Raw genomic sequence first — 24,200 nt, forward strand, 5'->3', positions numbered from 1 at the left:
TTACCAGGTCGTCCAGCGCCCTTTCTAGCCTCCGAGGCGCGTCTTTCAGTATGTGGTGGAACAGTGGTAATGGTAGTTGTGGCCACTTCTTGTTGCGACTTGGCCGATCTGTAGATCTGACTGGCGGAGTTCGTTCGGGGGAAGCAAGCAAGCGCCTTGGCACCAACTCTGCTGCTCCATAGCTTCTGGATTCTGGGCAACCCTCAGGTATTGGAAAGTATTCAATTCTCCTCGTTGTACTTGGGCAGCATAAGATCCTAATGAAACGTATCCCAAAACCATAGGTTCAGCGGACGCGAAGATCATGGTACAGCTTCAGGGCCATTATCAAATGAATCATTCGTGCGGGGAAACCGCAAGACCCGTCTAATGAAATGATATTGCTGGATATACATATGGATTATTATTATTTTTATGTCTACTGATGATATCAAGGTAGTGATGAAGGCCGTAATCAATGCTCTTGAATATTGCGGTAGATTCTGTCTAATTCCGACGGTCATTCATGAAGAATGAGGTCATGCATAAGAGTCATCGAGATGTTAGACTACAGTTTCTGATATTCAAGCTTGCCTTCCAGCTTCTTGGCCTCCGCGACCTTGCGAACGGCTTTGTTGAAGTCGTCCTGGTTGATTGCGTCCCGGTAATCCTTGATGGCAAAAAGTCCACTATGCAATGTCAGCACTTTACTCCTGCCAAATGAACGAGTCGGGAGAGATGAGACATACGCTTCCGTAACCACGTTACGCAGATCGGCACCGTTGAGGCCATCGCTCATCTTCACGACGCTTTCGAAATCAATGTCGCCCTCCAGCTGGACGGTGCTGGAGTGAATCTTCAGGATCTCCAAACGGCCGACCTCGTTGGGAAGGGGGATCTCAATCTTCCGGTCCAGACGACCGGCGCGGAGCAGAGCAGGGTCAAGGGTGTCTGGTCGGTTGGTCGCCATGATGATTTTGGTCTTTCCAAGGTAGTCGAAACCATCCAGCTGATTCAAAAGCTCCATCAGTGTTCTCTGGATTTCTCTGTCGGCCGAGGTACCCTCAGAGAAACGTCTGCCACCGATAGCATCAATTTCGTCCATGAAGATGATACAGGGCTCGTGTTCCTTTGCATAACCGAACATCTCTCTTATTAACCGCGCAGATTCACCAATGTACTTGTCGACGATAGCCGACGAGACGACTATACCAGGATCAGCAGCTGCGACAAGAAGACGACAGAAATGTGCCTACCTTTCAGAAAATTGGTTTCCATCGAACTTGCCACGGCTCGTGCCAGTAATGTCTTTCCGGTACCGGGAGGGCCGTAGAGTAATACACCCTTGGGCGGCTTGATACCAACCCTCTGAAATAGTTCGGGGTTCTTCAACGGCAGCTCGATCACTTCTCGCAGCTCTCTGATTTGATCGTTCAGACCACCGATACCCGCGAAGTTGATTTGACCGGGGTCCTCCAACGACATGTTATACACCAGCGGGTCAACTTCACGTGGGAGCATCCGCATGATCGTGAGTGTTGTCATGTCCAGGGCAACACGAGTGCCCTGTTTCAGTTTCCCTTTATCAACCTTGGAGCGACAGCCGACAACATATCGAGGACCGGATGACGCCTTAACAATGACTATCTCAGTGATCCTAAGTTAGCTATTGTATCATCATATTAAATTTTGCATCGTGTTATAGACGACAAGTTCCTGCACATTTGGATAGATAGGATATGAAGATGGCATACATCGCTCCTCGTCCAGCTGTTTCAACACTTCGCCAATGATCTGACCGACACTCTGCAAGGCCTTGATGTTCTCTTCGGAGATATCAAACTCTCTCTGCAGGTCCTTGATGCCCATACGCAGAGTCTTGAGCTTAGCTTCCCATTCTCGAAGCTCTAGTAGGCTCTTCTTGTAATCCTCGAGCGCCTGCTCTCTCTCAGGGTCGCTTGCGCCGTTCATCGTTGTAAGGGCGAAGCACGGGGGTTAGGATTTCACGGATGCTAATGAATTCAAGAAATAACCTTAAAGATGAAGAATGTGTTTTTTTGGAAAGTTGCAATGCAACGAGTACAAAAGAAGGGTGATGATTATGGGGTATCTGATCTCGCTACTCCAGCTTGGTCGAGCTGTTGAGAGCTCACGGAGCAACCACTCATAGATCACATGACCTATACCTATGACATTGCAATCACGTGAAAGTTACAATGCCACAAGGCCATAAGGCACCGAGTATTCTGAGTATTCAGGCTTCAAGGTGTCTATTTTCTGTCCTTTTACCATTACGCAATCACAACGGATGGAAGTTTCCAGACAACATAGACAGATGCCTTAGTATTCTCTGCTGGCTTGGTGCACTTAGGTTCTGATCAGGAGCACGATACTTTGCCTGTTGATTTATGATCGCTGAGATGTAACGGGCTAACAGAAGTAGTGTAGATAGGCAATGAATGGCTAACAACATTTTCTTCTACCTGTACAATTGAGCCTGATGTGTATACTCCGTAGATTCAATGCATACATATCTAGAGAGATAGATGCATACAATAGAGTACATCTGATCTATTTCCTCAGCAGTAGCACATACCCCTTCATAGTTATCCGAAATTGTCAAATAAGAAGATACAGTACTCCACCATGTCCGGCACTCTGCTGCTCTTATTCGCAAGTCTAAAACATGAGCATCACCGTCTCAACTCTCACCCGCCTTGCCCCGAGGGAAAGCGGGAGATCTCGCTGGAGAGTTACAATTGAAACGGTGCAAAGGAGAGGCCTCAGCCAGCGAGAGAAGCAGGACGATTCGCTGCCCCACCGTCATGTTGGGAAGATTCGGAGCTTCGACCATGAGCTTTACCCGGGGTACAATCATTGGCATAACTACAAGTAGACGAGATTCCAACTTCAGAAGATCGATTGCCTTTTGAACTTTCTTTTCATTTGCTCCTCATAGTCTCCAGTTATCCTCTCTTCCTCATTACCGTCTGAAATGTAAGTAAAGTTCAGGGCTCCCCCCCTCTGAGATCATTAACATCTATCTACCCCACCATTCCACATCTGTGCTGTTGACCCCTCCATCGCTCTTCTTCATCACCAAGAGGAATTGGGCCTTCCACATCAAGTCTGATCATACTGGAATTACGTCCTTTGAGTCTTCTGCCCCCTGTTAATTTGTCCTCTTGAGTCACCGTGAGTGTAGTTTGCAATTGATTGGATCAGCATCACTTGCCTCTCATACCGATTCTCCCATCCACTCACTCAATTTGGGTCATCGGTGAAGAGAATCCCCCCGCTGCTAGTCACACACCCAACACCCCGTAACTGGCTTTTTCCCTCTATAACAGCTGTCCAGTCCTCTCACTTCCTGTGGTCTTTTTTCTCTCTTGATTTCCATCCAACTGACCTCTTAATCAGCTCGTCAGAATGCCTATCTCCAAGATCCACGCTCGTTCCGTCTACGACTCTCGTGGTAACCCCACCGTTGAGGTGGACGTTGTCACTGAGACTGGTCTGCACCGTGCTATTGTTCCTTCTGGAGCTTCCACTGGTTTGTTCTCTTGAAACTAAGCGTTTTCAAAACCCTCAGAGTGCTGACGAAGACATAGGCCAGCACGAGGCTCACGAGCTTCGTGACGGCGACAAGACCCACTGGGGCGGCAAGGGTAAGCCTTGATCTACTTGATTATGATATTATCCCCGAAAAGAATGTCTCGCTGATGCCAATGTGATCAATAGGTGTCCTCAAGGCTGTCAAGAATGTCAACGAGACCATTGGCCCTGCTCTCATCAAGGAGAACATCGATGTGAAGGACCAGTCCAAGGTTGACGAGTTCCTCAACAAGCTTGACGGAACTGCCAACAAGTCCAACCTCGGTGCCAATGCCATCCTCGGTGTCAGCTTGGCTGTCGCTAAGGCTGGTGCTGCTGAGAAGGGTGTCCCTCTCTACGCTCATATCTCCGACCTCGCTGGTACCAAGAAGCCCTATGTCCTCCCCGTTCCCTTCCAGAACGTCCTGAACGGTGGTTCTCACGCCGGTGGTCGCCTCGCTTTCCAGGAGTTCATGATCGTCCCTGAGTAAGTCTGCCTGAGGTGGATTGGTTCCTTTGATCAATTCCTGACTATGACCAATAGCTCCGCTCCCTCTTTCTCCGAGGCCCTCCGCCAGGGTGCCGAGGTCTACCAGAAGCTGAAGTCTCTGGCCAAGAAGAAGTACGGCCAGTCCGCTGGTAACGTTGGTGACGAGGGTGGTGTTGCTCCCGATATTCAGACTGCCGAGGAGGCTCTCGACCTGATCACCGAGGCCATCGAGCAGGCTGGCTACACCGGCCAGATCAAGATCGCCATGGACGTTGCCTCCAGCGAGTTCTACAAGGCCGACGTCAAGAAGTACGACCTTGACTTCAAGAACCCCGAGAGCGACTCGTCCAAGTGGCTCACTTACGAGCAGCTTGCCGACCTGTACAAGTCCCTTGCTGCCAAGTACCCCATCGTCAGCATTGAGGACCCCTTCGCTGAGGATGACTGGGAGGCCTGGAGCTACTTCTACAAGACCTCCGACTTCCAGATTGTCGGTGATGACTTGACCGTTACCAACCCTGAGCGTATCAAGAAGGCCATCGAGCTCAAGTCCTGCAACGCCCTCCTCCTCAAGGTCAACCAGATCGGTACCCTCACCGAGTCCATCCAGGCTGCCAAGGACTCCTACGCCGACAACTGGGGTGTCATGGTCTCCCACCGCTCCGGTGAGACTGAGGACGTCACTATCGCCGACATTGCCGTCGGTCTGCGCTCTGGCCAGATCAAGACCGGTGCTCCTGCCCGTTCCGAGCGTCTGGCTAAGCTGAACCAGATCCTCCGTATCGAGGAGGAGCTTGGCGAGAACGCCGTCTACGCTGGTTCCAAGTTCCGCACTGCCGTCAACCTGTAAATGCAGCTGCGAATCCTATAATCTACACACACAAGGCTCTCAACCCAATCCGACACGCATCAAAAATGACGATTGGACTCAGACCCCTTGCGGGCTTCGAAAAATGACAGCATTGCCAGGCTGAATAAGAGTTGCCAGCCCGTCCCAAATGCTGTTCGATAAAGAGTTATGATGATGATATGATCAGCCTACACTATATAGTGGCTTAATGAAAAATGCATCCAACTTAATACGTCCGCAGTAAAGTATTTGTTCACGTAAGAACGTAGCCCAAGCGTTGTGAGGGTTCTAGCAATCTCCAAGGCAGCAAAGATTACCAAGGTACGACTCGGAACAACGTATCGGGCATCAATGTTAGGGTATCACGTGACAATTCACATGCCCCACTGCAAGAATTCATTGTGAAGTTGTTGTGGCTGCAGCGAGATTCTGTCTGTGTCCGTTCAGAAAAATCATCGTCGGTCTTCGCCACGACAGTCTACCCCGTTCAAACACGGCAGATCCTGCTGAACCAGCTTCCGGGCATCGACGCAGCAAGGCTCGTGAACGTTGTCGCATTAGTGGACATTTTTTTGACGACTTTTGCCCGCCATGGCGCCTTCGAAGTGGGGTACGTGATATCTTGAAATCTGCAAGTCTGCATATCGCGATCCCAGGTTCTTGCAGACAGAGACGTTCTATCTTGTTAACTTGAGAGAGATGCTGATCTTGAATTTTAGACGATGAGGAAGATAGCAGCTCGCCCCCTCCTCCCCCTGTTGTGGCCAGACGCAAGTTCGACGACGAGGAGGAAGAAGATGTGGGATTACTCCGTGATCTATACACCTTGCTTGCTGGTTCAAGATATACTAACCCTCTATGACTGCACAGGTCCTCGACTCGTGGGACGCCGCCGAAGACTCCGAAGTAGAGCGGGAAAAGGCCGCAAAGGCGGCGGCGGCGGCGGCCAAGGCTGAAGCCGAGGCGGCCGCGAAGAAGAAGAGCAAAGCCCAGCGGATAGAAGAGCACAGGGAGGAGCGACGGAAACTCGCCGAGGCGAACCAGAGCGACGACAGCGAAGAGGACGAGGCGGAGAAGCGGGCCCGCCTGCGCCGCACGGAGAAGGAGGGTGACCTCAAGCACGCGCAGGACCTGTTCGACGACATCGATCTGAACCGCAACCGGGGGGCGCCCAAGGCAATCGTCGTCAGCGACTCGGCGGATCCCACGCAGGCCGTCGACCTCTCCGCCATGCCGCTGTTCAAGCCCACGACCAAGGACCAGTTCGCCCGGCTGACCAGCACCCTGATCCCGCTGTTGACGGCGCACTCGAAGAAGCCCCAGTACGCCCTGTGGGCGCTGGAGTTCAGCAAGCAGCTTGTCAAGGAGCTCAACAGCAGTGATGTCAAGAAGATTGCCAGTGCCCTTACCACTATCAGCAACGAGAAGATGAGGGAGGAGCGTGCCGCCGACAAAGGCAACAAGAAGACCAAGGCGGCCAAGACCAAGGTTTCTCTCGTTGCTAGCAGAGACAACAAGATTGATGCCACATCTTATGATGACGATGGACTGGATGATGACGACTTCATGTGATTGAGGATTAAAAAGTAGGGCTACACTTATTTGGAAGGGGATGACTCCCTTCTTCTTGGTTCCTTTTTATCCTTTAAATGACACTTTTTCTTTTGTCCATACTGTTAATTGAAGCAGTGATTTCTCACCTCCCCCGTTCGCATTACTGAGATTTGTATATGCTTACCTATATACCTTGTATCCTGCGACTCCTGTTCCGGTAATATACTCTATTTGATTCAAGGATAGAATACATACCTTTGACGGTCAAATCTATAGAAAGCACTCAAAATTTCCCTTGCAAAGCGATTAGAGAGTCAACTTTATGATATCAAAGCCATGTGGCTCGATATTAAAAGTATCAGTGCAGATGGCAGGTAAAGGTAGGTGTACTCTGTAGTCCTTGCGTGAGTCATCACATGACCACCGACAGACGGATGTGAAAAGGGGCAGGGTCAAGGAGGCTTCTGCAGCCACCAGCTCCTGGCCTGGGGTCAAGGAAAGGTTCCAGAATTGGACTTCCCGGGCCCTTGCAGGATGATTGCGGGCACTTCCAGATCTCAAGCTTGGATATAGGCACGCATGTACACATTCGCTAGGAGAAGTAGGCTAGCAGTCGATGGAAGGGACCTATTTGGAGGAAGGAGATTGATGGTGAAGTATCCGACAACCCCTATATTTTCCTTTGCTGTATCAACCTGCCGGTCTTCCCTTTTCAATATCTGAGATGAAGGAGCGAACTACTTCCATTGGCAGGTACTAATTGGGGGAATAAAATCTGAGGACAGGGGAGAAAGGGAAGTGGAAACTAGTAAAAGGGGTAAAATGGAAAAAAAAGACAATTGTATCTTGCTGGGGTGGGAATAGAGACAAATAAAAGAGAGATAAATTCCACTCGGCCCCTTTTCCTCCCTCTCCAGATATCATCAAACTCCGCCGGCCCGACCCACACGATCCCGAACAAGTGGAAGATATGTGCTGGCCCAAACCAGTCACGCGGCTAAGAAAAAGACTTGCAGGCACCAATAGACACGCCGAGTGACACAACACGGCTTTTGATACAACAAAGGAAAACCCCGAGAGCCGCCGGTTTAAGACTCGGCAGGAGCAGGCTTAGCCTCCTCAGCCTTTTCCTCAGAAGCGGGGGTTGGTTCCTCCTCGGGCTTGTCCTCCTTGGCAGGGGCACCCTCGGGCTCGTTGCCGTCAGAAGAGGTCCACAGAGTGAGGTTGTCACGCAGCAGCTGCATGATCAGGGTGCTGTCACGGTAGCTCTCCTCAGAAAGCGAGTCGAGCTCAGCAATGGCATCGTCGAAAGCCTGCTTGGCAAGGTGGCAGGCACGGTCGGGCGAGTTCAGAATCTCGTAGTAGAAAACGGAGAAGTTCAGAGCGAGACCAAGACGGATGGGGTGGGTAGGGGTGAGGTCGGTCTGGGCAACATCGGTGGCGTTCTAAAGGAGGTCAGCCGGTAAGGGAGCGCTCAAGCATATATTGCGCCAGCTCTGCGCGTGGGTCTCATAGGGTCAACATACCTTGTAAGCCTCGTGGGCGGCGGTAGCAGCAACCTTGCGCTTGTTGCCAGAAGCAAATTCAGCGAGGTAACGGTGGTAGTCACCCTTCCTATAGGCAGAACGGTGATTAGAGATCGTACTAAAGATGCAAGAGTCAAGAGTCGCTTGCTTACATCTTGTAGTAGAAGACCTTGGATTCGCCAGTCTCGGCCTTGGGGATGAGGGACTCGTCCAGAACGTCCAGGACATCCTGGCAGACCTTCTCCAACTCGGTCTCGATCTTCTGGCGGTATTCACGGATAATGCCAACGTGCTGCTCGGAGCCCTTGGATTCCTCCTTCTGCTCGATGGAGGAGATGATACGCCAGGAGGCACGGCGGGTACCGACGACGTTCTTGTAGGCAACGGAGAGGAGGTTACGCTCATCGACGGAAAGTTCACCTCCGATCTGATCCAGGGAGTTAGTGATTTAGACACAGTGCAACCTTAGAGGCTGATTTGTACATACCTTGGCGACTTCCTGTGCGGCGGTTAGCTGATTCAGTCCAACCATCCCGTACAAGCCAAGACAAACAAACGAACCTTCATATAGGTAACCATCTCTGTGAGGGAGTGAGCATTAGGCTATCTCATACCAGTGGATAGGATTGAGGAAAGACAACTAACCATCGTAGCGCTCGGCCTGCTCGCAGAGCCTTGCGAGGAAAGTCTTGCTGTAGAGGGGAGGGGAAAGACGTCAGCGATCCTGCCATCTGTTTGGAGTGAATAGTAGCCCGAGATTCTTACTTCTCACGCTGTGCATCAGAAATAGACTGTCAGTAAAGACTTGATCAAAAATAGGCGAAAGATCAAAACGAATGAAATTTAGATGGAGTTGTGGGGTTGGTGTGTGTGTGTGTGTGTGTGTGTGTATACACGCCATGGACATCATGACAGCGGTGACAGGGTGGACAACAACAGAGAAGAGGAGGGGTTAGGCTGGAACAAGATAACATACCTCAGAAGTCATGATGAAAGGTTATGGGAGAAGGGAGAGGGAAGAAAGTAATAACTGTGGAAGAAAGAGAGAAAGGAGACAAGGTAGATAAGGAAGATGCTTAGAGAAAATGGGAGGAGATGGAAGAAGTAAGTAATCACGACCTGAAGATGTGATCTTCCCAGCAACTGGAAGTAGTTAAGTGATTGGGATGGATCGGTGAGGTGACGGGCCAGCCAGCTTTAGCGAGAGTGAGGCGGTGTGTTTGCCTGGTTTGTTGGTTTATGGCAGCCTCAGGCATCCAGGTGCCTGCAGTCATGCAGTGAGACGGCCATGACAACATTCACCATTGGCCCTTGATTTGAGCGAGTGAATCTACTTGACAGATCCAGTTTCTGTCATGCTTGCTGTCCTACGTCTGTCGCACTCTGAAGGGGTGCTTATCAGCACTGCGTATGAGTCCTCGTGCTATGAATGGAAGAAGCAATTATGACCAGGCCTCATTCTATGGCCATTTCAACAATTCCATGTCCTGACGGTGCCAGCGACTTGAGCCTTTGCTGAATGAAAATGGCCTTCGACATTGGAGCTCATGTACAATCAAACGAGATGCTTTCTACTGGGAATTACATCCAAATCGAGGGCCTAAGCCCCCAATCGGCAATCCAGGTAACATGTGCACAGTAAGTACAAGACTCAATGCGCGAGCGTTGTGGATTTCATCGAAGGCAAAGAAGAGAAGGCAAAAGCATCTGCATCTTTAAAGCTGTCACTAGCTAAACTAATGGTAAGTTCTCCACCAGGCATCTCAAGCAGGATTGTATCTGGCCACTGTGTCTACCAGTGGAAAGTCTCCAGGGATCCGAGGCCACACAGTCCTAGAACAAAATCATCAACAAGACATCATCCTACTATCCAAATCATGACAGAAGCTTCTCCATTTCGTCCATGGTGCAGATAGATATCAGCTTCATACGTGCGTCGAAAGAGACATGGAACGGACCGGGGTTTCTTAGCATGGGTCCCCTCAAGGCATCATCATTTCTCAGTGGAGCTTGGTGACTATGCTAGGTCGTATGTCGGTGAAACACGTTTACAAGTGGTTATAGACGAGATTTCTATCTTGAGCAGTGAATAAACATCCAACAGGAGCAGAATCTACCAACTGTGCTCATCATCACCTTTGTTGGTTGTACTCAAGCCATAGGTACTTGATTGTAAGTATCCAGATAAGATAGTGAGCTGACTGTATCTGCCTTGTCAGATCTGAACTGCAACTCCCATTCAGACCATCAAATAAATCACCACATTAGATTAACTGAATCTTGAGAGATCTTCGACATAGAATACATGATAGTCTATAAAAATGTTTTGATACGGTTCAGCCCTGTAGATAGCCCTCCGGCTTGTCCTTCAGCGTGGATTACCGGGGGTCTGTGGATGGATCCAATAGTGACCAGTGATTGTGAGCAAAACAGTCACCGCCCAAAAAAAAGAGAACACGTTGAACAGCCAAACTGCATCATTCTGCCTTCAGTGCCTGGGGCAAAGATCTATTTGCCTCGACAGGGTAGGATACGAATTTCCCTCTTATTTGACTCAGAATGTCAGAATAGTCATTTTCATTCGATAAACCTGTTGAACGATCTTCTCTCTTGTATCGTTCTCTGTTTTGTTAAGTCCTTCTTTCGGATATTTATTGATCTCTTTTCCCCCTTCCTTCTAGATTCTTCCCGACTTCTATCTAGGCTTTCTAGAGTACACTTACCTAACCTGGTCTACTACGATCTTGTCCATCCGGCCACTTGGCATTCATGTTGCTGACTCGGTAGACCACGTTCTCTCTTTATATTTCTTCGGGTTCATTCTTCCTATTTCTCTCTTTCCTCTCCCGCTCTTTCTTCTGCTCCCCAGGCTCGGTCAATTATCCGAGGTGTGATTGACAATGGAGCGGTCTTTTCTCCATTCCCCAGCAGAAGTGCTGGAGCACTTTGAAGTCTCGGAGCACACTGGCCTGTCCCAGGATCAGGTCTTGAAATCTAGGCAGAAGTATGGTCCAAATGGTCGGTACTCCCCCACCTCTACACTCAGCGCACAGAGTGATCCAAGCTGACCGGTGTCTATGAACAATGAAGCTCTCGCGGAAGATCCACCGACCCCTCTCTGGGAACTTGTGCTAGAACAATTCAAGGATCAACTGGTCCTCATCCTCTTAGGTTCCGCTGCCGTGTCCTTTGTACTGGCTCTTTTCGAGGAAAGTGACGATTGGACGGCTTTTGTTGACCCTGTTGTGGTACGTTCTACAAATTCCCCTTGTACAAAGGTGCTGCTTTGAAGAATTGAGCTAATTGTGAATACGCCAACTTAGATTCTGACCATTCTGATCCTCAATGCCGTGGTTGGTGTCACGCAGGAGAGCAGCGCGGAAAAGGCAATTGCTGCTCTTCAGGAATACTCTGCAAACGAAGCGACAGTGGTTCGTGATGGCAAGACTCAGCGCATTAAGGCGGAAGATCTCGTTCCCGGAGATATCATCCACATCGCAGTTGGTGACCGCGTTCCGGCCGACTGCAGGCTGCTAGCTATTCAAAGCAACAGTTTCCGGGTTGACCAAGCGGTCCTGACGGGTGAAAGCGAGAGTGTCGCCAAGGATACTCGTGCCATCAAGGATGAACAGGCCGTCAAGCAAGACCAAACAAATATTCTTTTCTCGGGCACATCGGTTGTCAACGGCCATGCTACTGCCATTGTTGTGTTGACTGGTGGATCGACTGCTATTGGTGGCATTCACGATAGTATCACGTCCCAGATCTCTGAGCCGACGCCGCTTAAGCAGAAACTCAACGATTTTGGTGACATGCTGGCGAAGGTGATCACCGTCATCTGTGTTCTTGTCTGGGTGATCAATGTTGAGCACTTCAACGACCCGTCTCATGGGGGCTGGGCCAAGGGTGCCATCTACTATCTCAAGATTGCGGTCTCTCTGGGTGTCGCTGCCATTCCGGAAGGTTTGGCGGTGGTCATCACCACCTGTCTGGCTCTGGGTACGCGCAAGATGGCGGCTAAGAACGCCGTCGTTCGGTCTTTGCCTTCCGTCGAAACTTTGGGTAGCTGCAGTGTGATCTGCTCCGACAAAACTGGAACCTTGACTACTAACCAGATGAGCGTGGAAAAGCTTGTTTACCTCAATGCATCCGGTGATGACCTGGAGGAGATAGACGTCGAGGGCACAACTTTTGCTCCCGAGGGCAACCTCTCTCGTAATGGGAAGGTATTACAGAACCTGGCTGTAACCTCGTCTACCGTTCATCAGATGGCTGAAGTTATGGCACTTTGCAACGGCGCTACCCTCGCCCATGACGCCAAGAGTGGCACTTTCTCCTGCATCGGTGAACCTACTGAAGGAGCATTGAGGGTCCTGGTTGAAAAGATCGGCACTGATGACATGGCTACCAACGAAAAGGTGTTCCGACTGCCAGCTTCTCAGAGACTTTACGTTTCGAGTGCCCACTACGCATCACGCCTACCACTGCTGGCTACGTACGAATTCTCCCGCGACCGCAAGAGTATGTCTGTCCTTGTCACTAAGGACAAGGCTCAGAGGCTTCTGGTCAAGGGCGCCCCTGAATCGATCCTCGAACGCTGCTCGTATGTCCTTTTGGGATCTGATGGACCCCGTGTCCCTCTCACCCAAGCGTACAATGATCTTCTTTCTAGGGAAGTTGTCGAATACGGAAACCGTGGATTGCGTGTCATTGCTCTGGCTAGTGTTGACGATATCGCGGATAACCCGCTCCTGCACAATGCCCAAACCACCGAGGAGTACGCTCAGCTGGAAAGGAACATGACTCTGATTGGCCTTGTTGGAATGCTGGACCCTCCACGCACCGAGGTCGCTGACTCTGTGAAGCAATGCCGTGCCGCTGGTATTCGCGTGATTGTCATCACCGGTGACAACCGCAACACTGCTGAATCTATCTGCCGTCAAATTGGTGTCTTTGGTGAGGATGAGGACCTTACGGGTAAGAGCTTCACAGGCAGGGAATTCGACAGTCTCTCAGAAAGTGAAAAGCTTGAGGCCGTCAAGAAGGCGTCTCTGTTCTCACGTACCGAGCCAAGCCACAAGTCCAAGCTGGTCGACCTTCTTCAATCTCTGGGCCATGTGGTTGCAATGACTGGCGATGGTGTCAACGATGCTCCTGCTTTGAAGAAGGCCGATATTGGTGTTGCCATGGGTACGGGAACGGATGTTGCTAAGCTGGCCGCTGATATGGTCTTGACCGATGACAACTTTGCGACGATCACCGTGGCCGTTGAAGAGGGCAGATCGATCTACAGCAACACCCAGCAATTTATTCGGTATCTGATCTCTTCAAACATTGGTGAGGTCGTATCTATCTTCTTGACCGCAGCTCTGGGCATGCCCGAAGCATTGATCCCTGTCCAGCTTCTCTGGGTGAACCTGGTCACTGACGGGTTGCCTGCTACCGCCTTGTCGTTCAACCCTCCAGACCATGACGTGATGAGACGTGCGCCCAGAAAGCGCGATGAGCCTCTTGTGGGTGGTTGGCTACTTTTCAGATACCTGGTCATCGGCACGTACGTTGGTGCTGCTACTGTTTTTGGTTACGTATGGTGGTTTGTCTATAATCCAGAGGGACCTCAGATCTCCTTCTGGCAGCTGGTAAGCCAATCTTCTCAGTGGTGTCTTTTCGGGCCTGTCTAACTCATATTTGCAGTCCCACTTTCACAAATGCTCCGCTCAGTTCCCCGAGATCGGTTGTGAAATATTCACCAACGATATGTCGCGGTCCGCATCCACTGTGTCGCTCTCAATCCTTGTGGTTATTGAGATGCTGAACGCCATGAACGCGCTCTCGTCCAGCGAATCTCTCTTCGCCTTCCCTCTTTGGAACAATATGATGCTGGTGTTCGCCATCATTCTGTCAATGACCCTCCATTTCGCCATTCTGTATATCCCATTCCTGCAGTCATTGTTCTCTATTTTGCCTTTGAACTTGACTGAATGGAAGGCGGTTCTGGCCATCAGCGCCCCTGTTGTGTAAGCCCTGCCCTCATCCGTCCTCGTTCCGAGCCAAGCTGTTGCTAACTGTCTATGAAGGGCCATTGATGAGCTACTCAAATATGCTGAGCGCCGCCTGTATACTCTTCCTGCAAATGCAGGGGAGCATCAGAATGGGGTAGCATTCAAGCCCAAGAAGGCGTAGGCGTTGGTTGACGAAGTGATGCCCAACGGGCATGTTGATGACTAGATATAGACATTGACCTTGCGAATTAGTCCTGTCATTCTTTTCTTTCTTTCTTTTTCGTGAGGCATCTGAAAGTATATATGTATAAATCTAGATGATCCTAACGTATAGAAATGACGAAACGACTAGATCCTGATGTGTGGTGATGAGTAGATACTTTGATGTTTTTGGTTGTTGCCTCAGGATGCCTCAGGATGCCTCAGGATGCCTCAGGGGTTTTGAGGAATCAGCATCACCTGAGGAAAATTTACTCCATACTCCGTACCACTTCAGCCACTTCAGCCAGCGACGCCTACCGCGCAAGCTAACAATCGCATCCTCCCTGAAATTAACCGGTTGATAACCTTAGACCATTTCAACCACTACAAATGCGGGGGAAAAGGCATACAACCCCCACCGGATCAATGCCAAGTGATACTGAACTCTCTGCCACCTCGGTCTTTCCGAGGAATGTCACCCCGAACCTAAAACACTTTGGGCGATTGGGCCGCCTGTTGAATGATCGTCGACCCTTCTGGGAATCTCTAGACTGGAGACTCGCACGCTACCAGCGAGTCTTAGTGGTGGAATCTCTCCGACGATCCTTCCCCAGACTGCGGAGAAACAGAAGTCTGGGGATGAGCGAGTGAGGGTATACTCCGTACGGTTGCACCATCGAAACCGTATTCATCTCGCAGCAAATGCTGTGGCTTCCTGCTTGGGAAAAGTGGGATTTCTGCCGTTCCTTGGGCAAATTGCCTGATGTCCTGATAAGCCGTTTGAGGTCGTTTTTCGCTTTGAGACAAGACCAGAAAATGAGAGAATGGGACAGGGTGCCATTGGCGAGCCATGTGGGATGTGACCGCCGGCCACTGTGACCTTGATAACGCACTACTACCAAGAGAGCAATCATCTTCGCTTTGCGGTAGCACAGATGATGGCGTACCGTTGGAGTACATAAAGGTCTGGCTAGTCGAGTCACCCTGGTCACTGCCTCTCTTTTTCCCACCCTCCCCTCTTTCCTCTTCCTTGTTTTTCTTTATGAAGGGCTCATTTACAAGACAGCAGCAGACCATCAACTTCCCCAATCGCTGAAATGGGGTTCGCACGGTTTCTCAAATCCCGCTCCGGGCTCCGGGTCAACAATAAGAGTACCACCTCTGCAGCTACGCTCACCTTGCGTCAGAGTCTGTGGCCCCTCGCTCTGGTCACGATTCTCTTCTTTCTGTGGGTGAGTCGGTGCCTGGATTGACTATCGAATTGAAGAATATATGCCGATCACGTTCCATGTGTAGGGTTTCGCCTATGGACTGCTAGATACTCTTAACAAGCATTTCCAGAATACACTTCACATCACCCGGACTCGTTCCTCGGGCCTTCAGGCCGCATATTTTGGGTACGAGCTGCCCTGGACATATCCAATGCCACCTTTTTCTTGAGGTGTCGTGGAACTGACTGGCTGCAAGGGCATATCCACTCGCGTCTCTGGGTTATGCCAACTGGATTCTACGTCACTACGGATACAAAGCCGTCTTCATCTTCGGATTGACCCTGTATGGTATCGGAGCGCTCTGCATGTGGCCGGCCGGCCTCAATCGATCCTTTGGAGGGTTCTGCGCGGCTACCTTCGTCATCGGGTCGGGGCTGGGTTCTTTAGAGACGGCTGCCAATCCCTACCTCACCGGTCAGTAGAGATAATGAACGCACATCAAGAGAAACAAAAGGCAGGTCGTGCTAAACTGCACTCGATAGTCTGTGGACCACCGAAGTACGCCGAAATGCGAATCAACCTTGCCCAGGCTTTCAACGGCATCGGCACCTGCGTCGCTCCAACTTTGGCCTCATACGTCTTCTTCACTGAGACCCAGGACGATGTAGCGGCATTGAAGAGCGTGCAATGGGTCTATCTCGCCATCGGCATCTTCGTCTTCCTTCTTGCTGGGGTCTTCTTCCTATCCAACATCCCCGAAGTCACCGATGAGGACATGGCCTTCCAAGTCGCTGAAACCCACGTCGGCGAGCAGGAGAAGCCACTCTGGAAGCAATACAAGCTGTTCCATGCCACCTTGGCTCAATTTACATACACCGGTGCCCAAGGTGCGTCAGCCCCATCCTACACATAGCAAGCATACCGCACTATCTAACAGACACGACAGTCGCCATCGCAGGCTACTTCATCAATTACGCCGTCGAAACCTGGCCTGGCACCGCGAGCTCCACGGGGTCCAAGTACCTCGCCGGCGCGCAGGGCGCCTTCACCGTCGGCCGCTTCCTCGGCGCGTTCCTCATGAAATTCATCCGTGCGCGCTGGGTCTTTCTGGTATATCTTTCGGGTGTGGTGGCGTTCATCGCTGCGTCCATCACCCAAAGGAATCAGAGTGGCATCGGTATGCGCTCTCCCTCCTTTACCATTCGCTCGCAAGAAAAAAAAAAAAAAAAAAGATGATGCTGATTGATGACTGATACCCACCAGCCATGCTTTTCCTCACCCTGTTCTTCGAATCCGTTTGCTTCCCCACCATCGTCGCACTGGGCATCCGCGGTCTGGGCCGGCACTACAAGCGCGGGTCTGGCTTCATCGTTGGCGGTGTCTGCGGTGGTGCCGTCGTGCCGCCCATCCTGGGCCATGTGGCCGACATGCGCAACAGCACGGGGTTCGCCATGATTGTCCCCACGATGTTCATGGTCATTGCGTGGACGTACGCTGTCGCCGTCAACTTTGTGCCTGCGTACCGCGATACGATGGACAAGGTCGGCGACAGCCAGATCGGGTTGAGCGAGGGTGATGGCGCTGCCGCGATGAAGGACGTGGAGGCGGAGGGAATGGAGAAGTCTGCAGGGGTCCACGTTGAGAATTGATGATGGCAATTGAAAGTAGACTTGGAGTTCCGACGAGTGTAATGATACGTTATGACCTATACCTACTGCGAACTGTTCAAATCAACATTAACGGCCGGCATGTCTATTGGGTAACAAGATTGGACGAAATCTACTCTATCTATATGAACATATGTGTATGACGGAAGTCAAATAAACAGAAGCAAACAGCTCGAATGAACTGTCAGCGTTTTTCCGCGATGAATGCGCTGTGCGCTAAATATCATCTCCGTGCTCAATCGGGTACCAGCCCGAGCAGTTATGACAAGGCAGGGAGGGGAAAACGAAAATGAGTCAAAATCGAGGGTATCTCCACATCGGGAACATGGTCGGAGGAAACGAAAGGCAGCAGCAGAAGAGATCAGCAAGGTACAGAGGGAAGAGATTGTATTAGGAGAGAAACCGGATGAAGGAAGGTTCAATCGGAGGGGAAAGGAAAAGAGCTAAAATGAATGAGTTCGTGGCAGACGATGAAAAAGGCGTACACCGTTCGTATCTCCACCAAATCCAAAATGTAATACAGGTATTCAAGAAAGCCGATGCCACAATGCCGCAAAAGGGGTATAAAGGCTAGTGCAAAACAAATAAATGATTCTATGAGAGGTCATTGGTCACCTGACATGGAACTTGTTCGTCTGTCCAATTCGATGAACGACACGAACCCTAGGGAGCCACAGCGTTTGTGGAAGTGACAACAACGGTTTTGCTGTCCTCGCCGCGCAAAGCTGGCGCATCTGCTGTGTCTGCTCTCGATGCTTTCAGGGAGGAAGAGCGAGGGGGCCGAAGTGGGCTCGAGTCGATGTCCGGCGCAGGGGCGAGCGATGGCTTTTGACACTGGCCCGGTGAACCACTGAAACATTCAAAAGGTTTACTCTCTTCTTCCGGCCTGATGATAGCGTCCACTGGCGAGCCTGGATCCTCATCTGGACCGTCAAAAGTCTCTACTTCCTCGATATCTTCCTCCGCCATATCCTCCTCTTCTTCAATTATTTGACTTTTCCGCGTTGCAGCCCGAGCCTTGCCTGGATCATGGGCCTGATCCGTCGTAGCATTGTCGTGTGGGAATTCCGGTGCGGGCAATCCACCAGGGGCCATGAGATTTGCTGTGTGTATCATAGGACCTTTGAACGCAGATCTTTTGCGTCTGGCAAACACAAGGCTGCTGGATGGCGAGTAGAGCAGCGGCGCGGGTGCTACTTCGTTGAAAACAGATTGCATCCTTCCGTTCGCATCGTGCGCCTCACGGAATCCATTGTTTGCATTCCGTACGAGACGAATGTTACTGGGAAAGCGTGCAGAGGCGCTGGGTGTCGTAGGAAGAACTTTGATCGAGGAGTGCGGGGATCTCGAGGGCCGAGCTGTTGGGGTCGATGTGGATCCAATGCTGTTTGAGGAGACAGAAGACGCCTTGGAGTGAGTGTGCGTATGATGAATACTTCGGATTGAGGAGACAGAAGACGAGGTGGATTTGCGGCCTCGTAGTCCCGTGGAGGATCGTCTGTAGGAGCCTCTTGGCGTGATAGGAGACGGAGAGAGGGAATTACGATGGCTCGGATAGCCAGTACTCAGCGGCCGGGGTTGTCGCGGATATGAATGACGATGGTTGGAGTAGGAGGTGTTGCTTGGCGCAAGGCTACTGGCGTTAGATGCGCGCTTGATTTGCGTCGGAGTCACCAGATCGCTTGAAGGGGGGATATCTGGTGAGGTTGGCGCTTGTTTCTTCCCGGCTTCTTGCCCCTTCCCCGGACTCAGTCTGTCGGAGAAGAACTTGCGATGCACTCCCGTTCCCCCTGCTGATTTGGGATGAGGAGACTTTGCCCTCTTCGCAGATTCCATTAACCAATGTTTCAGCGATGCGAGCTGACTGATGATCGGGTATTGACGGCGTCCAGTTCGACGCCGGAGGATACCATTGTGCTGTGCCAATTCCGGCTGCGACGCACTAGCATGCAGAGTGCTTGGCCGTCGCGTACTATCTTTTGGAGGGGGTACCGGTCGACGTCTTGTTGAGCTGCCTGATCGGATCGAGTCTTTGTCGATGGGAGGGGGCGGCGGCGGCGGGGTGGTCACATCCGGAGACTGCATCGGAATCGGCTCAGGGAGCATTGGCAACTCCGGGACAGCGAGCTGAGAGGGCAGACTGCGCCTGTCCCTTCTTCCTCGTTCGTGAAGCAATGTGCCCGAAGAGGTATGTCCTTCTTCATCCACTTCAAGAAGTGCAGCTGAGATCTTCTCCAAACGGCTACTAGCGGCGCTAAGTCGCCGCAAGTTCTTCGCTTCGGCCTCTCGTTCCCGTCGCTTGCGCTCCCTCCGTAGCTCTTTGCGCTGCTCTTTCTCAATCAAGAGAGCCCACCAACCGGCGAGCGGGTCGCATCGTTGAGCAAGAACGCTCTCCATGACCTCGTCGACATTGACACCAGCACTCTTCATCCGCTGGAGTGTAGTTTTTTCCAAGGGTGTCGAGAAAGGCGCTGGACGAGGAATCTTCAGGATCGCTTGCTGTTCCGGAGCATGCTCTGCCAGGAATGGATGGGCCAGTATATCGGCTAAGCTAGGGCGGATCAGAGGTCGCTTGGACAGGAGTAAGTTGATGAGGGCCTTGGCATCGTCGGGGAATTTATGGTTGAAGACTGGCTCTTCGGTGAGAATCCTCTTCTTGGTGACTTGATCGTCGTCTTCGTCGAACGGCAGCTCCCCGGCGAGAAGCGCATACAGGATGATGCCTAAACTCCATACGTCCACCTTCTCTCCGGCATACTTCTCGCCCTTCAGCATCTCAGGTGCACTATAGCATATCGTACCACAGAAAGTCTGTAGGTAGCTTGCCTTGCCTTCATACTCTCGCGTGAAACCGAAATCGCAGAGCTTGACGTTCTCGTGCTTGTCGAGGAGGATGTTCTCCAACTTGAGATCGCGATGAACGCATGACCTGCTATGCACGTATGCGACTGCGCCCACTAGCTGTGTGAATATCCTCCTGGCTTTGTCGATTGGGAGGGGGCCATGGCGGAGAAGGTAATTGTAGAGTTCATCGCCTGCGCATCATCTTGTCAGCGGTAGCCGACTGCATCACGTTGCAACCGTTCCCTACCTGGACAGTATTCGAGTACCAGCCAAACCAGCTTTTCTGTCACTATAACCTCATAGAGACGGGCGATATGCGGGTGGAGGAACTGGCGATGGTGATGAATCTCGCGTGGCAGGTTCGTGTCCTCCCTGCTGGAGGATTTGAGCACAACCTATCGACGAATCCGATTAGAATAGCTCTGCCTCTTATGTCGGCAGCTGGGGCGGATAATACCTTGGAGCCATTGGTGAGCTTGTGGGAAGCAAGATAAACCTTGCCAAAGGAGCCTTTCCCAATCAGCCTCCCAAGAGTGTAGTTACCAACGCTTCGAAGGTCCTTCGACGAGAACTCCCTGGAAACGGAGGGTTGTTTAGTATCGTAGGGCTTTGGCAGAGCTTGGGGTATAAGAGTAACTGCTTACTCCAACAACTCATGGTATGATTGGGCGAGCTATTACGGCGTGGCGCAATCGCCAAAAGTCAGCCAACTTTCATTTCAACAGCACCGTAGGGCGAAACAAGCAGCATATCAAACGTCTGGGGATTTATGAGATGGGAAACATTAGGACCAACGAGAGACCGCGTAATGACAAGAGGTTGGCAATGATCCAGCCAGTTGACAATTTTTGGTCTAATAGAGTTCGAATGTGGGGTCTCGAATAAGATGCGAGCCTTAGGTTGACCGTTTTATGATGCATCCAAAAATCAATGGCTTAGACGAACCTTTTCCTTTTGTTTCTGGGATTGAACCTCCGCTCTTGTCCTGGCCGGCGGCATGTGTTATGAGATCGTCTCCGCCTAAATGGAGATTCCCGCGGAGATGATGTATTCGCACGATGGGCCGTTGTGACGAAAGACTGTTCACGACGACGACCGCTTGGGACTGACATCCAACCTGAGGCGGGGCAGGGGAGGAGTATCACGATCAGGGGGACGAACGGAGACGAAGCCCGAAGAGGTGTAGCAAAACAAGGAGTTGGATGCGACTGACGGCGGCGCGGAAGATGGCTGGTAGAGCGCGGATGGCATAGACGGACGGACCGGGCAAAATGGAATCGATGTGGTTTAGCAGTTGGGAATCGGCTTTGGCTCGTTCAAGTCTCCACAAATGAAGAGAGAGGGTTCGCAGGGGGATATAAGAAGCACGCAGAAAATTCGCCTGTCCGAGGCGGAAATTTCGGTTCCAGCAGGACGACGTGGTATTGGAGGATGGACGGAACGGCAACTGTGGAAAAGGAACGGAAGAAGGTCGGAGTGGCTTGAAGATGAGAAGCTCAGATATTATTATTATTATTAGTAAACAGACCGGAATATCAAGATGGAAAGAGATGCTGTAAAGACAAGATTGGGAGATGGTCAAGAAAGGAGAAGAAGCTAATCTATATCGATTGGATTTGCCGGAGACGATGATGAAACAAGAAGTCGATTTGTTTCGAGTGTCAACGGACAACCGTCTATCTATCTACTGATTCTGAATCGCAATAATTATGACGATTATTATTTTCGTCCTTCTTATTACTACCTATCTAGCCAACAGGGGGCCATCTGGAGGTAGTATTACATACCTTATGATGATGACGATGAACCAGGGGAGAACTACGTATTATTAGACTGGTTAGTTGTTTTCTCAGGAATCTGATATTTGACAGAATCGTCTACGGCGTACGGGCAGTGCTCACAATTTCCCAGAAGTCAATTGATGGATAATTCATTATGAACCACACTCACTGACAGCCCAGTAAGAGGACAAACAGACTAGGTATGATGCTCATTTGCAGGAGGGAACGTGCGCCGTTTCGACTTTCGAGTCTCTCGACATCATCATCATCCCAATATCAATCACCCGACGAGGTTGACGCCACATACACAAGGATCCCTTACAGGAGCGGTCAGTTCTTCACTTTACATCTACCTGGTGTAGCAAGTTTTTTCTTGATTATACTGATATCGTCACAGTGCTGCTCGTGTGGTCCTGAATGGATGTCACTAAATGAGCCCCTGAATGAGAATAGTATGACGACGACGGCTCCCCTAACGGTGGGTGACACGGGCTTCCTAACTTACTCCCCGGTTTCTAGAACACTTTAGCCTCCGTCGCTTGCGTTTTGGATTGCCGAATATTATTGTTCAAACTCATTCCCATTCAAAGATCAACTAGGAGCGACGTATCGCTCTGGAGTGTCATGAAATGAAAAGTCAACGACTCGGGGTATAAATGTGTTAGACTTCCAGCCCAGGCTACGACCTTGGATAATATGAACAGCGTGCTATTTCGATATCCATCCAGCATAATTTAGAGCATCAATTCGTCTCTTGCCACCAGGGGAGACTTTTCATGTGTTGAGCTGCCCGGTCGCTGGCGCATAATGCGGGATCTACGCTACTCAGGCCATCTTCGCCTTGGAAAGCGAGAGATACCAGCCCAGCAAACGAGTGTAGAAGATCTTGCATTATCCGTTAGAACAAAATCTTTCTTCTATGGTATATTAGCTCGGAGATCTCACCTGGAAGCTCACCAATGCCTTTCCCAAACCCGCCGATAATGTGCTGTGTCTTCTCGAGCAGATATTGGCGGTTGCGCTGCTGGTCGACAAGAGATAGTCGGTCCATCATCTAGTCCCGTTAATTAGTAGCATTCAACATCGCTAAGATCGGTAAACACATACTACGAGCGTACCCGTATTCCAAAGCGAGTAACATGTATCGGCATATTTGTTGCATCGCCCATTGAAACCCGCCCAATGCAGAGATTCCTCTGTTGGCGGGGGAAGATTAGGAAGCAAGTCGACTCTCTCCTCTAGTCTGCTGTTGCCTGCATCATATTGTAAACCATCAATCTGTACAGGGGAGTCATCATCTTCTTCGTCTGACTCCTCCTCTTCACCCAAATCGGACGTCTGTCTCGAGACGAGCCATTTGAGCAAATGTTCGAATTCCCAGCTCCCGGGAGAAAGAAGCGCCATGTGTTCCTGGTCTGGGCAAAGACGACGAAGGAAGGTTAGAGCGCCAATGGCACAATAGGTCAGACCAGCTGTCGTCAGTCAAAATCAGTCTCTAATGGCAGAGTTTTTGCACATACAGTGGGATTCACAAAAGGGCGCTTCCGACATTCCCCCATCATATGTCTATCAGATTCAAGTATCAGCCATTCACGGCCACAACCCAACACAGAGGAGTTCTCAAACCTGGCACGCCTGAATGAATTCCACCAGCCTGCCCACATCAATATCGCTCACACCCTCAAGGCCTTGCCCGCTCCTTCCTCGAAGAATATATCGCGTTCCAGCTGCGCAGCAGCAAAACCGCAAGTCGCGACCACCCTTGACCTCTTCCCCAGGGCCGAGCACTTCTCCGAAACTGCCATCCTCGCGTTGAAGTTTGGGCAACCATTCAAGACATTCAACTCGCTTCACCCTCGACAGGTCATCGCCCAGGATGAGTAGCAATACCAGCGCAAAGAATGTGGCCGGGACATTCGCCGGGTCCCAAGCTTCGTTCTCCGGAGTGCGCTTGTCAATCCCAAAATCTGTTCCCGTGAACCCGCGGAAGCCCCCCGATGGAGCCTGGCAGTGATAGAGCCAGTCTATGTACCCTTTACGTTCTTCGGCGGTGGTTTTGCTGTCAAGTACGCCTAGAATATCCAGTCCGGAGATTGTGAAGAAGGCGAGGAGCATGCGATTGGAGTCGTTGGAAGTGTATTGGTGGGGGAGGAATGTCTTGAGACAGCGGAGGTAATATTTAATGTGACGTTCCTTGTTGAAGACAGCCTCTGTCATGTTGCCGGACTTGACAAATGTCGCATCTGCTTGCTCACGTCAAATCAAGGGTACAGCTAAGAACAAGCGAAGAAGTGAGCTCATTGAGTCCGTGGCTCTGAATTGCGCCTTCATTGTTATCATTATTATTTTGCGGGCGGACTCCGGACTTAACAGCGGCAACCCCACAAGGATCCAGACATCAAAGGGGAAAAAAAGTGGTGGAAGCTACAGAGTCAAGAACATGAACGATAAAGCATCGATAGCTCCCAGATTTATACGCAGCTACTGCTGTGACTTCTATA

The 24,200-nt window shown here is 50.9% G+C and overlaps 6 protein-coding genes across 6 annotated transcripts; 4 read left to right on the top strand and 2 right to left on the bottom strand.

The window, feature by feature from the left end:
* Positions 1–3,408: 3,408 nt before the first annotated feature.
* aspf22 (enolase acuN) lies at positions 3,409–4,913 on the top strand (the record flags this gene model as incomplete). The annotated part of the gene is made up of 4 exons (XM_026756956.1): positions 3,409–3,532; positions 3,591–3,647; positions 3,721–4,060; positions 4,118–4,913. 4 exons carry the CDS (start codon positions 3,409–3,411, stop codon positions 4,911–4,913), a joined length of 1,317 nt encoding a protein of 438 aa, XP_026616853.1.
* A 591-nt stretch (positions 4,914–5,504) lies between these two features.
* CDV56_103555 (eukaryotic translation initiation factor 3 subunit J) lies at positions 5,505–6,485 on the top strand (the record flags this gene model as incomplete). The annotated part of the gene is made up of 3 exons (XM_026757174.1): positions 5,505–5,523; positions 5,633–5,712; positions 5,784–6,485. 3 exons carry the CDS (start codon positions 5,505–5,507, stop codon positions 6,483–6,485), a joined length of 801 nt encoding a protein of 266 aa, XP_026616854.1.
* A 1,070-nt stretch (positions 6,486–7,555) lies between these two features.
* Positions 7,556–8,572, bottom strand: CDV56_103758 (14-3-3 adaptor artA-like protein; the record flags this gene model as incomplete). The annotated part of the gene is made up of 5 exons (XM_026757377.1): positions 7,556–7,912; positions 7,994–8,081; positions 8,146–8,420; positions 8,481–8,492; positions 8,555–8,572. The coding sequence occupies 5 exons, from the start codon at positions 8,570–8,572 to the stop codon at positions 7,556–7,558; spliced, it is 750 nt and encodes a 249-aa protein (XP_026616855.1).
* Positions 8,573–10,893: 2,321 nt separating this feature from the next.
* CDV56_104099 (calcium-transporting ATPase) lies at positions 10,894–14,176 on the top strand (the record flags this gene model as incomplete). Its single annotated transcript, XM_026757718.1, has 5 exons — positions 10,894–11,011; positions 11,084–11,241; positions 11,317–13,632; positions 13,688–14,010; positions 14,071–14,176. 5 exons carry the CDS (start codon positions 10,894–10,896, stop codon positions 14,174–14,176), a joined length of 3,021 nt encoding a protein of 1,006 aa, XP_026616856.1.
* Positions 14,177–15,293: 1,117 nt separating this feature from the next.
* Positions 15,294–17,056, top strand: CDV56_104528 (putative l-fucose permease; the record flags this gene model as incomplete). Its single annotated transcript, XM_026758147.1, has 6 exons — positions 15,294–15,428; positions 15,493–15,593; positions 15,664–15,881; positions 15,950–16,294; positions 16,354–16,584; positions 16,671–17,056. The coding sequence occupies 6 exons, from the start codon at positions 15,294–15,296 to the stop codon at positions 17,054–17,056; spliced, it is 1,416 nt and encodes a 471-aa protein (XP_026616857.1).
* Positions 17,057–17,737: 681 nt separating this feature from the next.
* Positions 17,738–23,916, bottom strand: CDV56_104732 (non-specific serine/threonine protein kinase; the record flags this gene model as incomplete). Its single annotated transcript, XM_026758351.1, has 8 exons — positions 17,738–20,109; positions 20,166–20,313; positions 20,376–20,493; positions 21,706–21,736; positions 22,645–22,753; positions 22,807–23,171; positions 23,220–23,265; positions 23,326–23,916. 8 exons carry the CDS (start codon positions 23,914–23,916, stop codon positions 17,738–17,740), a joined length of 3,780 nt encoding a protein of 1,259 aa, XP_026616858.1.
* Positions 23,917–24,200: the final 284 nt, after the last annotated feature.

The sequence above is a fragment of the Aspergillus thermomutatus genome, assembly GCF_002237265.1.
Source record: "Aspergillus thermomutatus strain HMR AF 39 chromosome Unknown NODE_33, whole genome shotgun sequence".
Lineage (NCBI taxonomy): Eukaryota > Fungi > Ascomycota > Eurotiomycetes > Eurotiales > Aspergillaceae > Aspergillus > Aspergillus thermomutatus.